The following is a 19,615-nucleotide window of genomic DNA, read 5'->3' as shown; positions in this document are numbered from 1 at the left end:
TGTTTCAGTGAGAACTAATGACATGGGCGAAAATGGTCGCAGACGAGAGACAGATTGTAGACCAGAGACCTACAACAATGAACAACCCTTTACAATATTTTTATATATAACGGTTTGAGAGAAAATAGAGAGAAAAAGGGTATTTTGCAGTACCGGCGCGTTGTATAGGCTGAGAAAAAAAAATTGTTAACTTCTGCAATTAATCGTAATAAGATCGATTCGTGCATCTGTAAAATGTGTATACAAGTCCAAACGCAAACGCGGTTCCATAGGCCATAGAATATCGATTTTACAGTCGTACTAGACGCGGTATAGTTTTTCTTGACCTAACGATCGATGTACTATAAATCGTTAGACATCATTGCTATTCAGCCCTTGAATGCCTTTAAACAGTGATCTGTTAATTGTCCATAGTGTGAGTGGGAAGGTTGAAAGGTACGTATTCCGAGAAGGTCTGATGATGACATATTCAGTATGTTAGATTTGGGATTATAGCCACCGGTTCTATCTAGCAGTAATGGCAATGTATTCGCCATACGAACTCGAAAAATTTGTCTGTTTCCGTTTGGCCTTTACAGGGCAATCGTCTATAGCAAGATCTGGGGAATTACCATAAAGATTAAATGTCCTACTATCGATACACCGCATTCAATAGCTAGCCTCTTTGAAAGATTCATTCGCTTGCCAATTCTAAAACTCGCCGTATTGTACCGCCATAATATTGGTAATAACATAGTATCGTGATAGCTACCTAATAGGGTTCGTAAAACTGGCTTTCTTGTTCAGTAGGTTTTTAAAAAGACACACAGAGATTGACATAAAAGCCAGCCTCGATGTTTTTTTTGCTGCCAGCACGCCTTTCCACAACTCTAGTTGTTTCATTCGCATCCAACCTTCAGCATTCTCCGACTGTCTACACCGGTGCATATCATTGTATCTTGCCGAGTGATCGGAAGTCCTCGACACAATTCTGCTCATTACGATGCCCTTTGGCTCTAACCGTGATGCCATTTGTCTGAAACGTAACGTAACAGGGGAACACCTGTTGTCTTACTTCCTCAACCGTGCTTATGGCAACCAATTAAACAAGTCTCCTTCGTTTTATTCTTTTCCTCTCCTGTTTATTTGCCAGGAGTGGCCTTTCTTTTTGTGACCTAATTATTTTTTCTTTTTTCGCCGCAGATGAAACGATAATGAGAAAGACCTTAGTATCAAGTGTGCCTGTGCCTTCGCGTCCCCATAGTGAACCACATCGTTAGTCCTAGTAGACGCTCGTATCCATCGTAAGTAGGACAGTGCTACCGAACGCGATGTCGGCTTATTGAGTCGTCAGTTCATCTTTCCTCTGTCGAACGATTTCTGCGCGGCTGACCTTCGTGTAACTACCTACTGCCGGGCGATTTTGTCAGATCCGTGCTGTATAATATGAGCATACGGCCAAGAGCAACGGTGGGGCTAACAGTTAGCAGCATCAATAGCAGCAGTGGCTGCAATCGTGCGAAAAGTCGCCAGACTGAAGCGGTATGCAGCTAAAATAGGCTAGCGAAACGACGAGTAAACAAATTGCAAACCGCAGGCTAAGTAAAGCATGTTGACCTATACCATCATAACGAACAAACATCCTAAAGTCGTTCTACGAGCTTAAAGTCATCGGCAGAGGGATACGATGGCATTGCTGCGAAACCTGAAGGGTTTGGTGACCGTAGCCCCGTCACAGCCTGCTGTTTTTGAAGCGCGGCGGCGGCCGTAGCGGTGGCATCAGTCTGATCTCCGCTGAAAAGCAGGAACCCTTACGTATCACTGCTTGGTCTGATCGAAAACATTCGCCAGTTTTCTAATCACCAGAAAGCAACGGTGGTCAACATCCCGCCACCCGTCCGCTTAGGCGTTATTTCCTAACCGATACGTACGTGGTTTCACAAAATGTCTGTCAAGGCCACTTATTTCATACGACCGGCACTACGTATTTTATAGCATAATCATGAGTGAATAAAGCGTAATAATTTAGCTTAACAAATTAGAACCGTTTATCTTGCTTAGAAGAAGCATTATTCTATACACTCTAGTGCGTGCAGATACAGAATTATGGAGTATGAGCTCTAAATACAACGCCTTATGAGCCGTAAACATACGTGTTATCGTTGGCAGTGATAGCCTCATTTTTTCTCGCCTAGATGTCTAGAGCGATTACCAGCGTGAACGTTTTCTGGTTTCTTTTTGCGTTTCGAAATCAAACTTCCTACTAACTTTTATTATGTATTTGGTATAATTATTTTGCAAGCAAACAATACAGTATAATATATTTGACTGCGACATAATATATTTGACTGCGACGAAGTGGGCAGCCTAAAGTCGTGCATGGTGCTCTATACTTAGAATCAGGTGTTCAGGATTGGTGTCATTGGTGAAACAAGCTCTAAGAGTACAAGCTATAAATGAATGCCAAAAATGCAGGTGCTACCAACATTTTGACCGGTCTTTAAAACAAGCCATGTTCTGGCCGATTTGTAACGGTGAGTGTGAATGAAGGCATGGAAAAAGCAAAGCAGTACAACCTAAACGAATCACTCGTAGGCAGTTCGCAAAAGGGCAAACTGTCTCACACGAATTATACCGGATTATTTTGAACGATTTCCTTGGGGCGCAAAGACCTACAGAAGGGATTATACTTAAGAACCTAAATTTCGACCAAATGCAGACCCATCAAGAAAAACTTCGACACGTTTTAAACAGGGCCGGATTTGCCTCATTGTACGTGACGGGATGTACGTATGCGGGTTTAATGTGAGGAACTGTTTGAGTATCGCTTCGAGATCAAGCTTAGGTGGTAAAATCTGCGAGATCCAGATTAGAAGTCAAGCGGTTTCTTGTCGTCTTTGCGATCCTCATTAAGTTGTACATGACGATTTGATGCCGAATCGTTTTGCTATCATTGAAAAATATTACCGCGAAGTTTTAAGGAGACTGTGTGGTTCTGTCTGATGAAACGCCCTGAACCCTGAGAGAACATCGTATTTATGCCAGTGGTTAAGCTTAAGAACGGTTTAAAACAAAGAATCAGTAGTAGAAAATCAATATACGACGACTGTATTACCACCATAAAAGACCTGATATCCTTAAGTACGGTCCACGGGTAGTCTGCATATAGGGAACATAGTGGTGAACAAAGATTAGGCAGAAAAGGCCCAGATGAGACGGCAATTATGAAGGAAGGTACTTTTCGAAATGCATAGAAAAGACAAGCCTGTATCTTAATAGGTAGATAAACGTTGAGATACGATCTTAAACGGGGGTAGATAATTATGGGTCTACAAATACTGTTCTCTGGTCTGGTAAAACCGGACCATGAAGACGGCCGATTATAATTTGAAGTTAAAAGTAATGAGCAAATGCACAGTACAAAGCCATATACTAGAATATCTAAGAACTACGTTTTGCCATTAGCAATCCAACAAGGCGGCCGGGCCTCTACAACAGTAACCCTACTATAAGTAACATGCAAGCTCAGTAAGCCGTTGATTCAACATCGTAAACTTACTCGATTTTGAATAACCAGTATATAAGCGGTGTTCAAAGCATTTGCTTTTCACCTCGTATACAATATGCTTTTCCTCTATTTTCTATTTATACACACCATTCCAGTAAATGAAGTCTTCTTTAAAACCTGCATATTAGGCTAGGCACAAAGTGTCTACAGCAAACGGGCAAGAAGTACTACCGGACCCTCGCGCGTACAATTGTTCGACTCTTTCTAGTATCGACTGATCAGAACGAAACAAAAATATTTTACTCATTGACTATCACCCCCGCTTAAACTGAAACATTTTACGCACGAACGCTATTCTGGTCATAGGCTTTTGCCAGCGTTTAATGAAAACTTCTACACGTAGACAGTTTCTCTGTTGGTTCCTGTACTTAAATAGCAAGCATCAGCACCTCCTCCCCGATTCCGATGATTTCGGTTACGAGTCCGTCATTGTCGTACCTGTTCGATGCCAGCAATGACGGATGTATACATACAACTTCTATTGTACTAGTATAAGTCGTCTTACCGTAGCAAACATCGTGTAAGAAGAGTCCGTGCAATGCTAGTAGCTACTAGGCGAAATTCTTTACCTGCTTACTTCTTCTCTGCCGATATCGAATTGACCGACCGGCGAGTTAATCGATGGGTCAGCCATCAATCTAATGGCTGACCTATCGATTGACAAACTGAACCGTTACAGAGTCACGCACCACACTTAACTTGTCGTCACGGCTTAATCGTACCGAACAATGACGATCGCAGTTAGACAGGAACGCGAGGCTGTGTACGCCTTTCGTATTCATGGCTGTCGATCTGCGTCTGTCATAGATATACATCGTCGAGTCGTTTTTCGGGGTGATTTGCTTCCCACTGCTATAAGCTCTGCGTACAGCGACAAGGAATTATAGCGAGATGGGCGGGGGATGTTGAAAAAAAATGTGCTAGAGAAGCTTATCGGACGCCTAGCAGAACAGGTTCATAGGATTACTCGTTTGTAAGCAAATTTCATCCGATTATGGGGTAATTCGCGTTCTTCGTGGCCCTATATGCCGTCATAAATCATTATTATTCCAATCAGTCTAGCCTCTCGTTGAAGCGTGATCGACGGTACACTTATTACCTCCACATACACAACTATTTCTACCTATAGAATAATGCGATTCTAGCCAAGTGCTGAAAAACAGATACATTATTTCTTTCGACAGAGCGCTTTCGTAGCTTGGGAAAGCTTGGCATAGGCGTTTGTGGACGGCGGGTAAGCAAAAATCTGCAAAAAAGTTGATTATCGACTTTATTTTCAAGACTAACCCCATATACGTTGTTATTGATACTATTAAAGTACACTGAACGTGCTGAATATTTACGCACGAGACCGCGGCTTATTCTGTATGCATGTGCTTCTACTTCCTCGCGAAGTATTTATGAAGTGTTCTTTTGATGAGAACTGAGACAATCTTATGGGAAATTAAGATAAGATTCATAAAACTCAAGAACGATGCTTGACATACTAAAAATCGAGTGATTTTTATTTTTATTATTATTATTATTATTATTATTAATTTGATAAAAATGCGGATTTTTTGCCCTTCGAGGCAGCAACCCTGAACACCAGACGTTTTACAGAGCTAAAGTTAAAAGACGCTAATCTGGGTAAGAATTTAAGTCTCATCTCAGATCATTGTCTGGTTCTTACACTAGTTCTTAATAGATTGTGAACATGTCTAGTTAGTTACTGCGATTGATTATTGTTATAATGCGCAACGTCCATACGTCATACGTACGATGAATGTCATGCTATTTATAGCTCTGCCAAACCGGTTTCGTGAGCTGATAGACGGATGTTTGTAAAGACCAAGAGGTGCAAGATCGTGTCCACGCGGCAAGATTAGAACACTGGCCACACCTAGAAAAGTACTCGCTTCTTCACCTATCTAATAACAATGGTCGTTATATACAATTATTTTCATAATAGATATACTTAATGATGATTCAACACTGTCTACATGTTTGATTACACTTATTTTATGTAAGGTCTATAATTACGCTCAAGTCACCAAGTTTTACTTCGCTTAAACTTCTGGTATTATCTGTATTAACTTGAACTAGCATATGTTTTTTCCTCTGTGTGCTTTCTTATTTGTAACATATGAATTAATTTTCTCAAATACTCTATAAACATATTTGGATGTGATGCTCTACCATACGGCGCGCGAATCTGTGCCTGGTCAACCTACGTCTACGACGGACGAAGTCTCGTTCAAGGTATACGAACATTTTTTGGTATAACATTGTTCCTGTGATCTCCGCACGGGCTAATCCATTTATTTCTAAGCACAGCTTTGGTGTCAATGATCGCGTCCTAGCCCCAACCTCCTCCCTAGCTCTTTCGGTGAGATGGGCTTGTCTGGATAGTAATTTAACAGGTAGTGGTGAGTAAAAAGCTACAATGGCAAATATTTATAATAAGATGTTATTGCACCGTCCTTCGAGAGAAAGTAGTGCTGCTTCTATTACAAGTATAGCAAAAATGAGCATAGCAAGGGAACAAAGTAAGCTGTCAATAGAACACCCGCTTAAACTATGAGCCTACTTCTTCCAATTATAGAGTTTTGTTGCTCAATCGTTTTGCCGTCGTCTAATCAATGTATGTTCTCAAATACTGTGTATCTTTAATTTCCTCGAAAGCATTTTATATAATAGGCTACAACTATATAGATATGTAGAGTATATCTACATGTAAAATAATTCACAAGGTTCTAATTGACGATGCGATGACATCAGAACAAAGTAAACATAGATTCGAGAGCGGTTGCTGCTTTGCGTTTCAATACCGGCTCAAAACAATTCAATTTGTTCGAAAAAAATACCTTGTTTTAACCGTCAGCCCGGTCTCCATGTAAATTTCGCTTCCACATAAATTAGGTGCATTGTGGGCCTATTGTTAGTGCATTCTATTTATCTGCCTTTTTTGTTAAAACTTTCGTCATCAGAGCTCGTTTGTAATATTGCTGCTAGTGAAGCGGCAATGACACTCCTAATGAAAATTGGGTCTGATACAGAGGCGTATCGATGTCGACGCGTTGACATCAATCGGCAGAATGGCATCAAGGACCCATCGTTCATCAATTTTACGTCGTGTACAGGTTACACTTGACTGGAAATGCCATCACAAGCTAGAAACAAAATGAAACACTACATAGCCTGTATAATAGATTGTAAGATGTGCGATTGTTTTCGTCACTCTGCATCTTCGTTGCTTGCTGCGACGACCGATCTTACCCTAGCGATTTTTACTACGACCACAATGATAAGAGCAACAATAGAAATATATCGTTGTGATGACAACACTCGGAGAATTACAATGCGCCGTTGCGGGCTACTACATCGTAACGCAATGGGCCACACGTGCGCGTATGTAGATAAAAGTCGAAAAGAAAAAGTACGTAGAAAAATTGTTACGTGTTACGCGGACAGCAGCAGGCTGCTGCTGCTGCTGCTGCTACTGTCGTCCGCGTGCATATCCGCCACGTCTTCTAGCTGCTATATCCTGAAAAATTGTTCAAGTGTTCCCTGCAGCCGCTGTCTTCAGTCTACGCCGGTTGTGTACGTGTGGTCAATCAGTCCGCAGTAAATTATCCTGTAGTACACGCGTTGGGAGATAATTATTATCGCCGCTTACGGTTAGCGACGATGCCATTGACGTTCTTCTTGCGCGATCATTTCGATCGCTTGATCAAACGGCGTCGGCAGGCATCCGCTGACGAAGCAGTCGCCGTCCGCTAGGTTCGCTGTCAGCCAGTAACAAGATTTTTACAATAAAGACCATGTTGCAACAATACGTTGATGATCATACCTATTACTCTATAAGCCTACTCCGCGCTAGCTGAATTACTGGAAACGTCTTTTTCATCACCAAAGTCATCATACTGACTACAATATTGGTTAGCTCATCACGAATGTTGCTAGAAACGACCTACCATTTTGAAGAGTTTTGACAGGCTAGTTTACGAGGATCTGCCAAGCGGCTATTTTGAGAATGGACGCCACTTAATTGTCGATGCCACGACTCCGTAAAATCCTATCATTAATATACTATTCGCATGAAAACATTAGCGTAACATGCTCGACGCTGAAAATGTGGTCCTTTTCTCCGCAGTACGAATTTTACCGATAATCATCGGAAAAAGAAGAGTACAAACGAAAGATCGGTCGCATAAAAAGGTCGATTTCAAGCGACTATATGGCAGCCACAAGTTGCCAAATACCCTTCGCACGATGGCGCCTCACTTGCGGATGAGGTCAGTTCACTTACTATAATTATTATTAGGTATTAAAAAGGTATATTAAATGTGCCCTTCAACTTGTTTCGAGTCACAAGCCCAATGCGCGTTGCAGTGGGCGTATCTATGATGTTAACCAATAACTACGCGTCACGTGGTTTATGAAAGAGATTTTTTTTTTGTACAATTGCGCATTTAGTCATAAAGAGTCAAAAAGAGAAATAATTCGATAGACGGAACGTTTATCTTTGAGGCTGTAGCGGCTAGACGACATTCGTTTATGACCCCTCAAACCAATAGAAACCATTGGGATTTGGCCAAACATCAAATAGTGCTTTCGTTTCACTCGCTGACTAGATAGGTCAGTGAGTGGGTTGCCAACTGTCATTTTGACGACGAAGGCGACATCAATGATAGAAGAAATGGCGTAGAGAAACAATGGCGACCGCTACAATTGAAAACGAGAGTTCATTCGGAATGGCAATATTATTTGCTTATCGGCCGCAGAAAAAAGAACGGCCGCAAATTTCGACTGACTATGTCTCTCATGGATATGGGTAAATCTACATTTATCATATCTGTGAACGCTTAATGAAACTTGCCATTGGGTCTGTGTTGTTTCGTAACCGAGGCGTAACTTTTAACATCTATACACCCAGCGATAGATGAAACGTGTAGAAGACGTTACTTTGCTGAACAGAAGTTCTTATCGTGCGTAAGCCGTCTCGGTCAGCGCCTCTAGGGTCCACGCTCTACGTAGTTAACACTCAGAGTTGACATTAAACTGAAGGTGTGCTGTCAGAGGCTACAGTGCCGCCTGTCTACGGTTAGTATGAAGTTTTTCGCTGTGTACATTATGAATCTATCCCGCAAAAAGGAAGTAACGACCAGACAGCTGAAAAAATATGGTACTTGAGGCAGATATCCGCATCTACTCAACTAACAAAAATACAGGTAGAATCTCGAATCACGATAGACACCTTGAAACCCGTGTCAAAACAAACCGTCCTATAAGATTCACCCTCTAGCGGCGCTCATGTAGGCCTTTTTAGTGGTTTTGTGACGTCCAAGGGGTGCCAAGCGCCAAAACTTCTATCTAAGATTCTATAGATTCTGTATCATAAACGTCATACGTTCCGTATCATTGAATAAGCATCTGTTGATTTGTGAGCTGAGGCGCCAACGATCGGGGAAGTTCATTCGAATACAACCTGAGTCTTTACTCTCTAAGAACCGTGTACAAAGTCGATTTCTATAGCAAGTATATAGGAAAATACTCTTAGGCTATAATCGCCATAGTCGTTTACTGCGTATTATACATTTGATGTACCAACAAATTAAAGGCCGCGGCTCAATATTTCTTAAGTTAAAGCGTTCTACGCGTGTCGAAGGCCTTGTCGAAGTGAAAGTCCTTTCGGAAAAGCTATCGGCATTGAGACGCCTGGCTCGTACAAAGTCGATCATTCAAATAGTATAGGCCTGCTGGCAACGCGCAAAACTGGTGGAATTCATATTAGTTCTTTCATTACGGCTCCGTCGAAGGTCGATTGCTTAAAAGATTTGGATCAATCTCGGACATCATATACGCAGAGAGGAATGCAATTATAGCTAGGCCTATTTGCCTTGCGTTAGAGTAAAGGTCTGTCAAAATAGTACTGTTAAACAAAATGAGTTTCGAGCTGGCACTCGAGAACTTTGTGCTTAAGGATCTGTCAACAACAGAGAATGGGGGCTTATCGATGATTCTAAAGGTTGATATTACCCAGAGAATAAACGCCGACTGTGACTATAAACAGAATATCGAAAACGTTACGTTCTCGAAGCGTCGAATTAGAGCAATACCACTCGTTTTTAGTTGTTGTAGCAATCTACGTTTTGCGTCGGATTCATTTTGAGAGGCTTAGAAGATAGAAGCAGTTAGATTGAGCTGATGTCGACGTTCACCAAATAGAAACAGTATCAATACAAGATCGAAGAGGATATGTATTCAGCAAGCCGGAGTGGTCGTACCACTTATTTATTCTTTCAACGAAAACTCAACGTAACTTGCAGCTGGCTAGCCAGCACGTATGTCCGTTCGACAGTTTAATTGAAACGTACGTTGAGCTTAAACATAGTGTTCGCGGCATGTAAACAACTATGCAACAAACCAACACGTTCAATAAATAGGAACTGAGCGTACGCGGATCTAGCTATAGATGAATATTGATTACGCATTGCGTTTTGCTTCGACAGACAACAAACGAATCCGTCCTTGTCTCCTAAAACAGCCGTTTGAAGTAATCCTGCCGGTGAAAAAAGAAAGAAAGTATTGAAGAAAAAAAGCACAAAATAACTGTACTCGCAGACAAGGCATATTGAATAAGATTGAAATTATTAAGCAGCGACGTAAAGCTGAACAATACAGCAGGACAACAGTGGCGCCAATTGTAATCTTGATTTGACCCGATGCTCTTTTTTCGGTTCCCGACGAGGGGGATGCCGTCGACGACGAAAACGAAGCCCACTATTGTGGAAAAACAAGGATGTTTATCTCTTTTTTCCTCCCGTTGTGGATATTATGTACGTTTTTCTGCTGTCGCTTCGCCATTTGTCGTGAAGGAGAACGAAATTTGGGGAAAACTGCTTTGAGAACAGTGCCAGTCGAACCACCGAAGCTGTGCCTGGCAATATTCATGCAAGTTCTGGTTATATCTTTTATTTGCTAACTCGTAGCTGGCAGGATGCCTATCGTTGGAGTAGCTGGCTATCATTTATATCTATCTGCTCGTATGATCACGGTTTGGAGATCTGGGTCTTTATAGTTTTTATTTTATTTATTTTTCTTCTTTTTAATTTTATTATCAAATTTAGGTCAGGTTTTACTTTATTTAGCGGAAGAAGATCGTAGAAATGAACGGTGTATTTTAAAATCAGCGCAAATGGAAATTTAATGCAGCGACCATTCATAGGTACTACATACATACAGAAAGGATTTATCGATTTTCAATGTAAACGGCGACCACTGAGCCCTGCGAAACGCGCAACTGGCGCAAGCTTGAATAAACATAGAAGAGAGAATCAGGTCCCTGATAATGATCAATTTCCCCCTTTCAACTAAACAAGAAAGAAAAATATAAGCTCAGAATTGTTTTCTGCGTGTTCGTTTGAAAATAGAATACCATAAAAGAGTCAGTACTTTAACTAGTATTGACTATATGTTTATCCGTGTGGGGCAATGCATATAGGGTGGCCATTAAACGACCCTTATGGGATGATGTCTACGGAAGTATAATAACAGAAACTACTAGACGCATCATATTATTTCTTTTTGCCGTTGTGTACTATATGTTACAAATTTAAGACTCTTTATATGCTCAGTGTACCATTGAACATTAGCAGAATGTTTAGTTTTATTTATCTTAGGCCTGATGACGCAACGACATAAATAAGCAATGGAAAAGGGTCTGAGGAAATTTTATGCGGTCGTTGCACCCTCTTAATAACACGATGTTTAGATAGATCGATCTATTAGCAATTAAGATGCCTTAAAGACAGCGTTTTTTAAGGCAGATACAAGAAAGGCCTACACAGGTATCTGTACAAGCAAGATTTATGGTGAACAACAGCGGATCCTTTACGACATCGATTATCTGAGCAGAATCCTCAGAAAAAGTATCTTGACTTGATTAGAACCGGAGGAGACTGACGGTCCATAAACCTACAACTCACCTTGTAAGCGATCTTGTAATATATGAAGCGAGATTTATGAGGCCAGTTGTTTGCAGAAATATACAGAAAAAAAAAAGCCGGGAAAACAATCAGGTCGGGAAAAGCGTCATCTTCGTTCAAACGGGTTACCTACTTACATATATATATATATATATATATATAATGATGATAATAACGCATGATACAAGAAGAAATTATCTGAATAGGAAAAATATTTGTTGATAACAAACTCCTGACACAAAGGCAATAGATTAAATAAATTTTTAGCACTGCTTATTGACAGCAGACACATAACCGGGTAGTATATAGTTGATTTATGTGTGATATTATTGTGCTTTACACATAAAGAACATTTCTATAAGTGTAGATTATTAAAAGCATCAGTTATGTAAAAAAAATTATCTCAGTCAAACTCAGGCTGTATAGGGCAATGTTAACGTTAGGAGCATAGCAAAATTGCCCCCATGAACGTTAATCATAGACTCTAATCTGAACATGTGTCTGCACGCAAGCTTCCATGGAGATAAAAGCATAAGCCTTCGTTTCATTAGCTAATAAGAACACCAAATTATTTCATTCGAAAATTATAATCGGGTACGAGCAACAGTGATATCAATATGCCTTTATCTTGCAATCCAATAGATAATAAACGATTGTTATAATAACATTCAATCAGATTTCATTCAACTTTTGTCAATAGTATTATAGCAAAGACATTGAAATTTTCGACTACTCTAGTAAATGTTTTTTGGATTAAAACTATTAAATTTTGCCTAACGTTTTTTGGTAGAATAATATTCGACCTATGTTTCTTTACTGTGCGGCCATGCATTGATGAAATAATAACATCAATACTTGTATAAGTTGACTTCCCTAACACCTGTAAGCGCATTCACTCTTTTTAGGGTCTTTCTGTTTCACCGTGTTCTCATTACTCTTGTTGCTGTTGCTGTTGTTGTTTTTGTTGTCGTCTACGTCGCTCTCTCACGCTCGCCCACGCGCGCTTTTCTGTGTCTTGTTCCTTTCCATTATTCTTCGGCTTTTTGGGCGCAACAACCACCACTATCACAACTGTCGTCCCTGCGCCATCGATGTTTTCGCTTTTTCGTCAAAATCCTCTACCTTCACCAATTCTTCACGTTCTGCGCAACCTCATCTGTCTGCTCCTTCTTGCACTACTGCACTTCCGCGCCGTCTGCTGCTGCGGCCGTCCCTCTTCACTGTCTGCTGTCGTCGTTGCTACAACGTCGTGTTATAGTGGTGAACGCCGTGGGCGGGGAAGCCAAGGGCCCTTCTGGCGGGCCAGCTGCCCATCAGAGCCCCCAGCAGATGCCGGCCGGGATTTCGCAACAGACGACTGGAACACTATCAGGATCGATTTCACAGCCGCAGCCGGCGCTCAGTCCAGCGTCTCTACGCAGTAACAGTAAGTGTTAAACAGTTAATCAGTCAGTCTGACCAGCGATACACTGAACAGGGTCTGCCATAATCCTTTTAGCCTAAACCTGCCAACCAACGTTGCATCCAACTCACAATCCTCGGCGCTGACCAGCTGATTTATTTGCTATTCTGCTTTTATAGTTATGCTATATTATTACTAGTGGTACCACTACAACTTGTTCCTTCTGCGGTCGTTTATGGCTGCTCATTGTTCAACGGCTCGTTGGTCCATGGGCCCTGAGTACCGCTCCGGCTTTTAATTTTCAGACAGACCCCGGGGCTGGCAACCACACCGGGCCAATTAGAACCTAATACCCTGTCACGGTACCTAAACTGTTACCTATCACGGAAAGCCTGAAATGAGATTAGTAGTCTACAGTAGGCCGCTTAGCTGGTTGTCCGCATTCACGTGCGAAACGGGACCGGATTGAGTATTGATGATATCCTGAGTATGATTCAGAGAGGTGAGAGCCCGCCAAAAGGGGCTAAATTTCATTGGCGTCACTTAGCGAATCCTCTGTCTTCCAGACCCTGCTTGCCAGGCTCGCTCTGAACACGTGACTTACTCTGCATTTAAGAAGTACATAATATTTTAATTATCAGGAAAGCAAGCAACATATGCGGGACACAATGGCTTCAGCGTCGACACGAATTCAGTGTGCGTTCAACAGGCAAGTGTCGGGAGCCTCCCGTAGAGAACACTCAGGTAATAACTTTATTATCAGGTTAGATTTTCAGCCGTTACAGAAGAACAAGACGTTTCCAAGCCATGCTGCTGTGTAGAAGCAACCAAATTCAATACCTGCTACCTAGCTGAAAGCAATCGGTATCAACGCTGAAAGGCAACAGGTAGTAAGGGTAGTGGGCAGGCGCTCTCCAGTGCAGGCATTCTCGGCAACCTTCGCCCACGTTACATGTAATCGCTGTGAAGCGGTCTTGTACTGTCCAAGTTGAGTTAACTTCTCGTCTGGAATCGACTTTTGAAAAACACGCAGCCATCTTTGAACTACTTGTTGTTGTTTTAGGTCCCAGTTTACCTCTGTAGCGTCCCTTACATGGCATTACCAACTGCTCCGTGTGCAGCGACTATGTCGTTCGTTGAAACTATTGAAATGGGCTTGTTTGCTTTTTCATAGCTCGATAGCGAAGCTGAGGACAGTGCTTCGGCCTATTTTCGTGCCTTTGCCATTAGTTAATTTCAGTACCCTTATGCGCCCAGTAGCAAAGTAGACATGAACAGGTTGATTGGCGAATATGGCGAAATTTTCCTTTTTTTTTTTGCTTCTTGACTCGACGTGTATAGTCTTCGTGCGCATGATGACGATGCGGCTTGCTAACAAGATCGGCGAGACTGGAAAAGGTCCGCAATACGGAGCTACTAAATTTATAGAAGCATCGTCTACACTTATATGTATATAAGTAAGATACGGTGAGTGACGAGTACTAGAAAGTAACGTGCGCTCAGGTGGGTCTCTACCGCGGCCACCCTTGCAATTGTTGAGCTGCTCGCTTGAAAGGATTAAATCGCTGCAGGGGACGTTCTATTACGTAATATTATAAGACGAAGATTGCATTGCTGTAACGAAGTGAGCTACATAGCCGAGATGAACGTTAGACGCATTGCATTGAGGTAAGTTGGGCCTCACTTGCAGCGTTAACAACCACGGCTATTGAAAGGTCCTCGTTAGCAATAGGACAAAATGTCGAATCTGGTGTTTATAGTTTTGATTTTTAACCTGACTCGAAAGTCGATATTAATTGACCAGATGGCAATTACTTAATAAACTATATCTTAATAACTGGCACAGGAGAGACTGTTAGTAAGCTACGCAATTCGATCTAAATCGTGTTGTTGGTAAAAATACGGAACACCCGGCGTCACACACCTAAGCTAACGATGTTGGCTTCCGTATTGATTTGATGCGCTTGAAGCCTTAGAAGTGCACGAGTTGTATGGCAAGCTTCTGTTACAGACGACAACAGTATGATTCATGTCATTGATTTATTCAACGGTAACCTAGAACATAATAATAGTAACATTATAATACCAGGCCAACTCAAGGCACGTGACGGTTTCCTTTGTGGTCTATAAAAAGTGGTTAACCAAAGGCTCCCCAAAGGCTTCATTTGATTTTACCACAACTAAGCTGTTTGCTTTGTTCTCTTACTGACGATATCTTCCGGCGACCAGCAGACAGACGGCCGTGGAACATGCAATACATGAAAATATAGTAACAAAAATATTTACCCTTTATGATGTTCAGTATATGAGTTTATGCTTGTGGCACTGCAGCGTGCATCGACGTAGGTCCGCATAGGTCTGTGCACTTCGGAATGGAGTAATCAGTCGATTGCGCTCACTCCTAATCAGTCAACTTGGCCAATCCCAACTCATTTTCTCAGCGCTGATGAATGGATATTGGCCAAATGTTAGGGTACTGGCAGACCGGTAGAAGCAAATGGGAGTCTTTCATTCTTGTTGGGACAAGTGTTACCGTTACTGCTAACATCTGTGCCGGTTCAGCGCAAGAAGGTGGTAAAAGTCGAAGGCAACAAGACATCGAGGCGAGGAATATAGCCGTCGTCAGGCTTGCATCAGCCGTATTTCAGCTAAGCCGCTTTTATACGCTCCATTGATAATCAACAAGCAGAAACAAGTTGCATGGCGAAAGCAACAAGACGATACGGGCGGACATGCGACGAGGCAAGTGCTGCAGTAATGCGTACTCAGACGCCACTGAGCGCAGAGTCGTACTTTGGCGGCCAATCTGCAGTCCGCTGGCCCGCACGACAACCCACAGCCAATGACTAATAATTTTCCACGGGAAATCCTGCGATCCGAGCAAGTATGTGCTATTCATTTGCTGATAGCGGGTCGCGTTTCGTACGGATAGCATCGCCCGGTACCAATGCCTTCAGCGCACTCATTGTCACCGCTCTATGCTATTGGAGCTATTCATTTGATTACATGTACAATTATGGGTTCATTCACACGACATGATAGAGGTTAACAGCGTTGCTGCACATGAACGGCTAGTGGTACCTGTTATTCATTGCGTCTTTACAAAAGGGCATACCATTTTTATGTCATCTTAATTATTTATCTCTAGCGTGTCAGAAGAAGCGTGCCTAACGCACACTCACAACATGATTAGATAAAGACCATTAACCTATGACATTACAAAATGGTCTGCCGGTATTGTGCAAGGTGAAATTTTGGCTATTATTGCCTTATTAGTTATTGCGTAAATCTTAAATGTACCTATTTCTATTTGTCTCTAATCTATGTTATGATGAAAGCCTACTTTTGTCCTGGTTATTTTAGATTCCTTTTTATGTTGGCCTTTTTTTTTTGTTTACGAGGGCTAACGCGGCAAATCAGGCCCTCGGCTCCAATCCCTGGCCTTGCCTCGGCATGCTCGCGTTGATTCGACGAATTGTGACGAACTATAAATCTTCCAAACTTAAACAACTCCGTTTAATTGCTCTGCGTGCAAACAGCCCTGCCACTAGATGCCTGCCCTGCTCGATTCTGCACTGATTTGTTTCAAGCTGTACAAGTTTACCATGTGCTACCGGCAACTCCCGCTACTGCGGCAGCGTCTTGAAAAACCAGTAAGCTTATAATAGCAAAGGAGAGTCGTCGCACGGATCACGGTCACTTTTATTGTGAAACAGCAAAACGTCCTGCAGGAGTTACCCTCCGCCGCAGTCGCTTACTTTTCCACCACGTGACCGGCACTCTGCAAAGGGAAAGTAAAAATAAATCCAATTTATGCAAAGACAAAAAAAAAAGAAGAAAACACGAATGGCAGTGGCATATTCGACCTCAAAAGTGCAATAGCAGAAACACAAAATTGTTTAGGTAGAAATGCTCGACAAAGAGGGCAGCTGAGGAGCGTGAATGGTTGGGCGTAAGGAAGAAGTCATCATGTGGAGATTTTACTTGCCGTCGATGGTGGAGTGTTGCTAGGTCGTGCGCCTGATTCTGCCTATATGAGATTCTGCCAACATAATCGTCTGTGTTTCTTTCGACGCATCTACAGCAGTTGTCTGTGCGCTAGCATAAGACAAGGAAGCCCCGCTACTCTAAGACAGTGGCTATTTGCACAGGTCCTAGCAGGGTGTTTCCATGCAAACTTGCTAATTATTATGAGGGTATAACTCTGATATACACGTGCCTCAGATGAACGCCATTCCTCGTTAGTGTTCTACTGCACTGTTAAATGTCATCACTGTGGGAGTGTGACTATAAGCTTTTGGTTATCCTTTTACTATGATTGGTTCCATTTACTTGTACAGGATTTCACTCGTGTTTAAATGACTGTGCTAGCTAGAGTTATGGTGATATTATTTTATGATCTGCAACTAACACTGGTCAGACAATCATGGCCCACTGACAGAATAGATTGGGCCACTACCTAGGCTAACAGCATTTAAAGTAAAATAGAAAATAAAGGATATATATGCATATATGTCGGTATATGTTATGCTCAATTTGTTCCCTCTGTTTGCTCTGAGTCCATAGGATATGTAATGTAGTCGAAGTAGTCGTTTCTACTCGATCTGCTTCGTGTGTATTGTCTGCGCAATGCGGCTGTGCAAAGCTGTTCTTGTGACGGCCGCCGCTCGAGCAGGTAGGCCCTGTTTCTTCCTATAAGTATTGCCCTAGGTTCCTTATTTTTTTCCTCATCAGACCTTCCTTTCTTTTTTATTTGTCGCAAGCTGCTTAATCAATTCATACTCCTCCTAAACCTTGTCCCGCGGATCTGGGGGGTGGCGTCATTTTGTGATGCCTGTTATCGTACAAGGGGGACTAACGCCTCGAACAGAGAAACATTTGCAAATGTAGCTCTATTTCTTCTGTTGTTTTCGCTTTACGGAAAGCATTGCTAGTTTGCTAACGAACGTTCGATCCCGTATCAAGCTTGTGACCTAGAATTAGGCTAACTATCAGTCTTAGACTGCCAGTGCTTAGTTCGACCAAACTGTATCTCTTTATTTTGCATGTGCGAGTTGATATGCTCGAATCCTTCTATCGCCTTTTCCGGCCGAGATTCGTCGACTCCTGGTGTTAATAGGCCAGTGAGCCTAGTCAGCCTACCCTGGTTCTTTCCCGGCTTATCAATCGATACGTTTACAGACCAGAGAGCCAACAGTTATCAGTCGGCAAGCCACAGCGGTGGAGAGCTCAACTGACAGCGAGCGCAGAAAGACTCGAGGTAAAACCAAAGTCTTCGAGTGAATAGCTACCTGTTTTTATGGATAAAGGTGACCTTTACCTACTCCTGCAACGCACTGGTCCTACTCAGAAAGCAGCTTTTTTAGCCTACTTCGTTGGTATCTACTACGGCTATGTTTGCTTTTACGAACGGATTCAAAGTGGAAATGCAGACTAGGATTGGAACTCCAATCCGAGTCATCTAGACAGAATTACGTGATTAAGGCTTTGGCGTTAATTCTGATTGCAACAAGCCACCCGTACTACCAGCATTAAGTAAGCGCTCATCATAGTGAAAAAGGCACGGAGTGCTGATAATCATAACAGATCGAACTCAAGTGAGTGATTATTTGATTATGCAGTTTTTATGCATATACAGTCTAGTACAAGTCTTCGTGGTAGCTTTATGGGTAGCGTATTTGCCTGCTAATCTGAGAAATACGTTGTGGTCTAGGTTCGAACCCCGGCATAAACATACGGTTCGTTTTGTGCTGGAAGCCATGCGTCTGACGGAACGCCTAACAGCAAAACCGGATTTTTTCAACTGGTTACCGTTGATGATTATCGTAAATTATGTGGACGAGACTGTGAGAAGATATTTTTTCAGAAGAGAAGTGTCTGTTGCTAAGGATTACTCAGTAAAAATGCTTATTAATTACATTGCACTTGCTTTTGTGTATAGTAAAATACCATATGAACGTTATCAAAGCTATATAGTACAAATGCGAAGTATCTCGTTACGAAGAAGCTATGCAGTGCTTGTGTGCGACGCTAAATTAAAATGATAGTTTATTCGAGTATATGGCTGAAGAAAACTGATATCGTCAGCTCACGTTTGACGTTCATTAAGATGTCAAGCGTATATATCTTTGCTTTATTACTATACGTCCATGAACATTCAGAGCAGAATTTGGAGTTTTTATTAAGACTTCTCAATTCACCGACTTCCTCCTAAAACGTACGGCATACGTCGTATATATGTAGCTAATCACAGAATACGAGGTCATATGCTGCCCTCCCAACGAGACCTTCTGTCGTTGTCACATGCCGACACGTCTTATTTTTGCACAAATGCGCACGTCAAGTGAACCTCATGCAGGCCTAATGGTAGCTGTACGGTTCCAATAGACCGAACCCTGGCAGCTGAAGCTTTTCAGATCATATTGAAGTATTCGGTTTCTCAACAGCCCACGGTCGTAGGCTGGTCCTTGCCACAGCCTCCCTCCCACCACATTCTCCAATCGCTAGAATAACGCGTGAACATCGTTTTGACGACAGTCGTTCTATTCGTTTTGAAGATGTCCAACTCCGACGCATTTCCAGCAAAATCGCACAAAGATAGCCATGCTTCGAATGGCGGCGTTAAGGACAATTGTTCGAACTCGCAGCACAGAGCGACCTCTCCCCCCCTTCCGCCCACACACACACACACACGCA

General features: G+C 42.2%; 1 protein-coding gene across 3 annotated transcripts in view; it reads left to right on the top strand.

Annotated features, from left to right (window-relative positions):
- LOC111263677 (dual specificity calcium/calmodulin-dependent 3',5'-cyclic nucleotide phosphodiesterase 1A) overlaps nt 1-19,615 on the top strand; it is a 285,107-nt gene that overhangs the window by 150,806 nt on the left and 114,686 nt on the right. For all 3 annotated transcript variants that reach the window (XM_086969741.1, XM_086969739.1, XM_086969742.1), the window contains exon 6: nt 12,776-12,943. In XM_086969741.1, the coding sequence (XP_086825867.1) occupies nt 12,776-12,943 (168 nt within the window). The remainder of the gene's footprint in view (nt 1-12,775; nt 12,944-19,615) is intronic.

This window comes from Varroa jacobsoni, unplaced genomic scaffold (assembly GCF_002532875.2).
Source record: "Varroa jacobsoni isolate VJ856 unplaced genomic scaffold, vjacob_1.0 scaffold_781, whole genome shotgun sequence".
NCBI lineage: Eukaryota > Metazoa > Arthropoda > Arachnida > Mesostigmata > Varroidae > Varroa > Varroa jacobsoni.
This window is presented reverse-complemented; position numbering and strand designations above follow the sequence as displayed.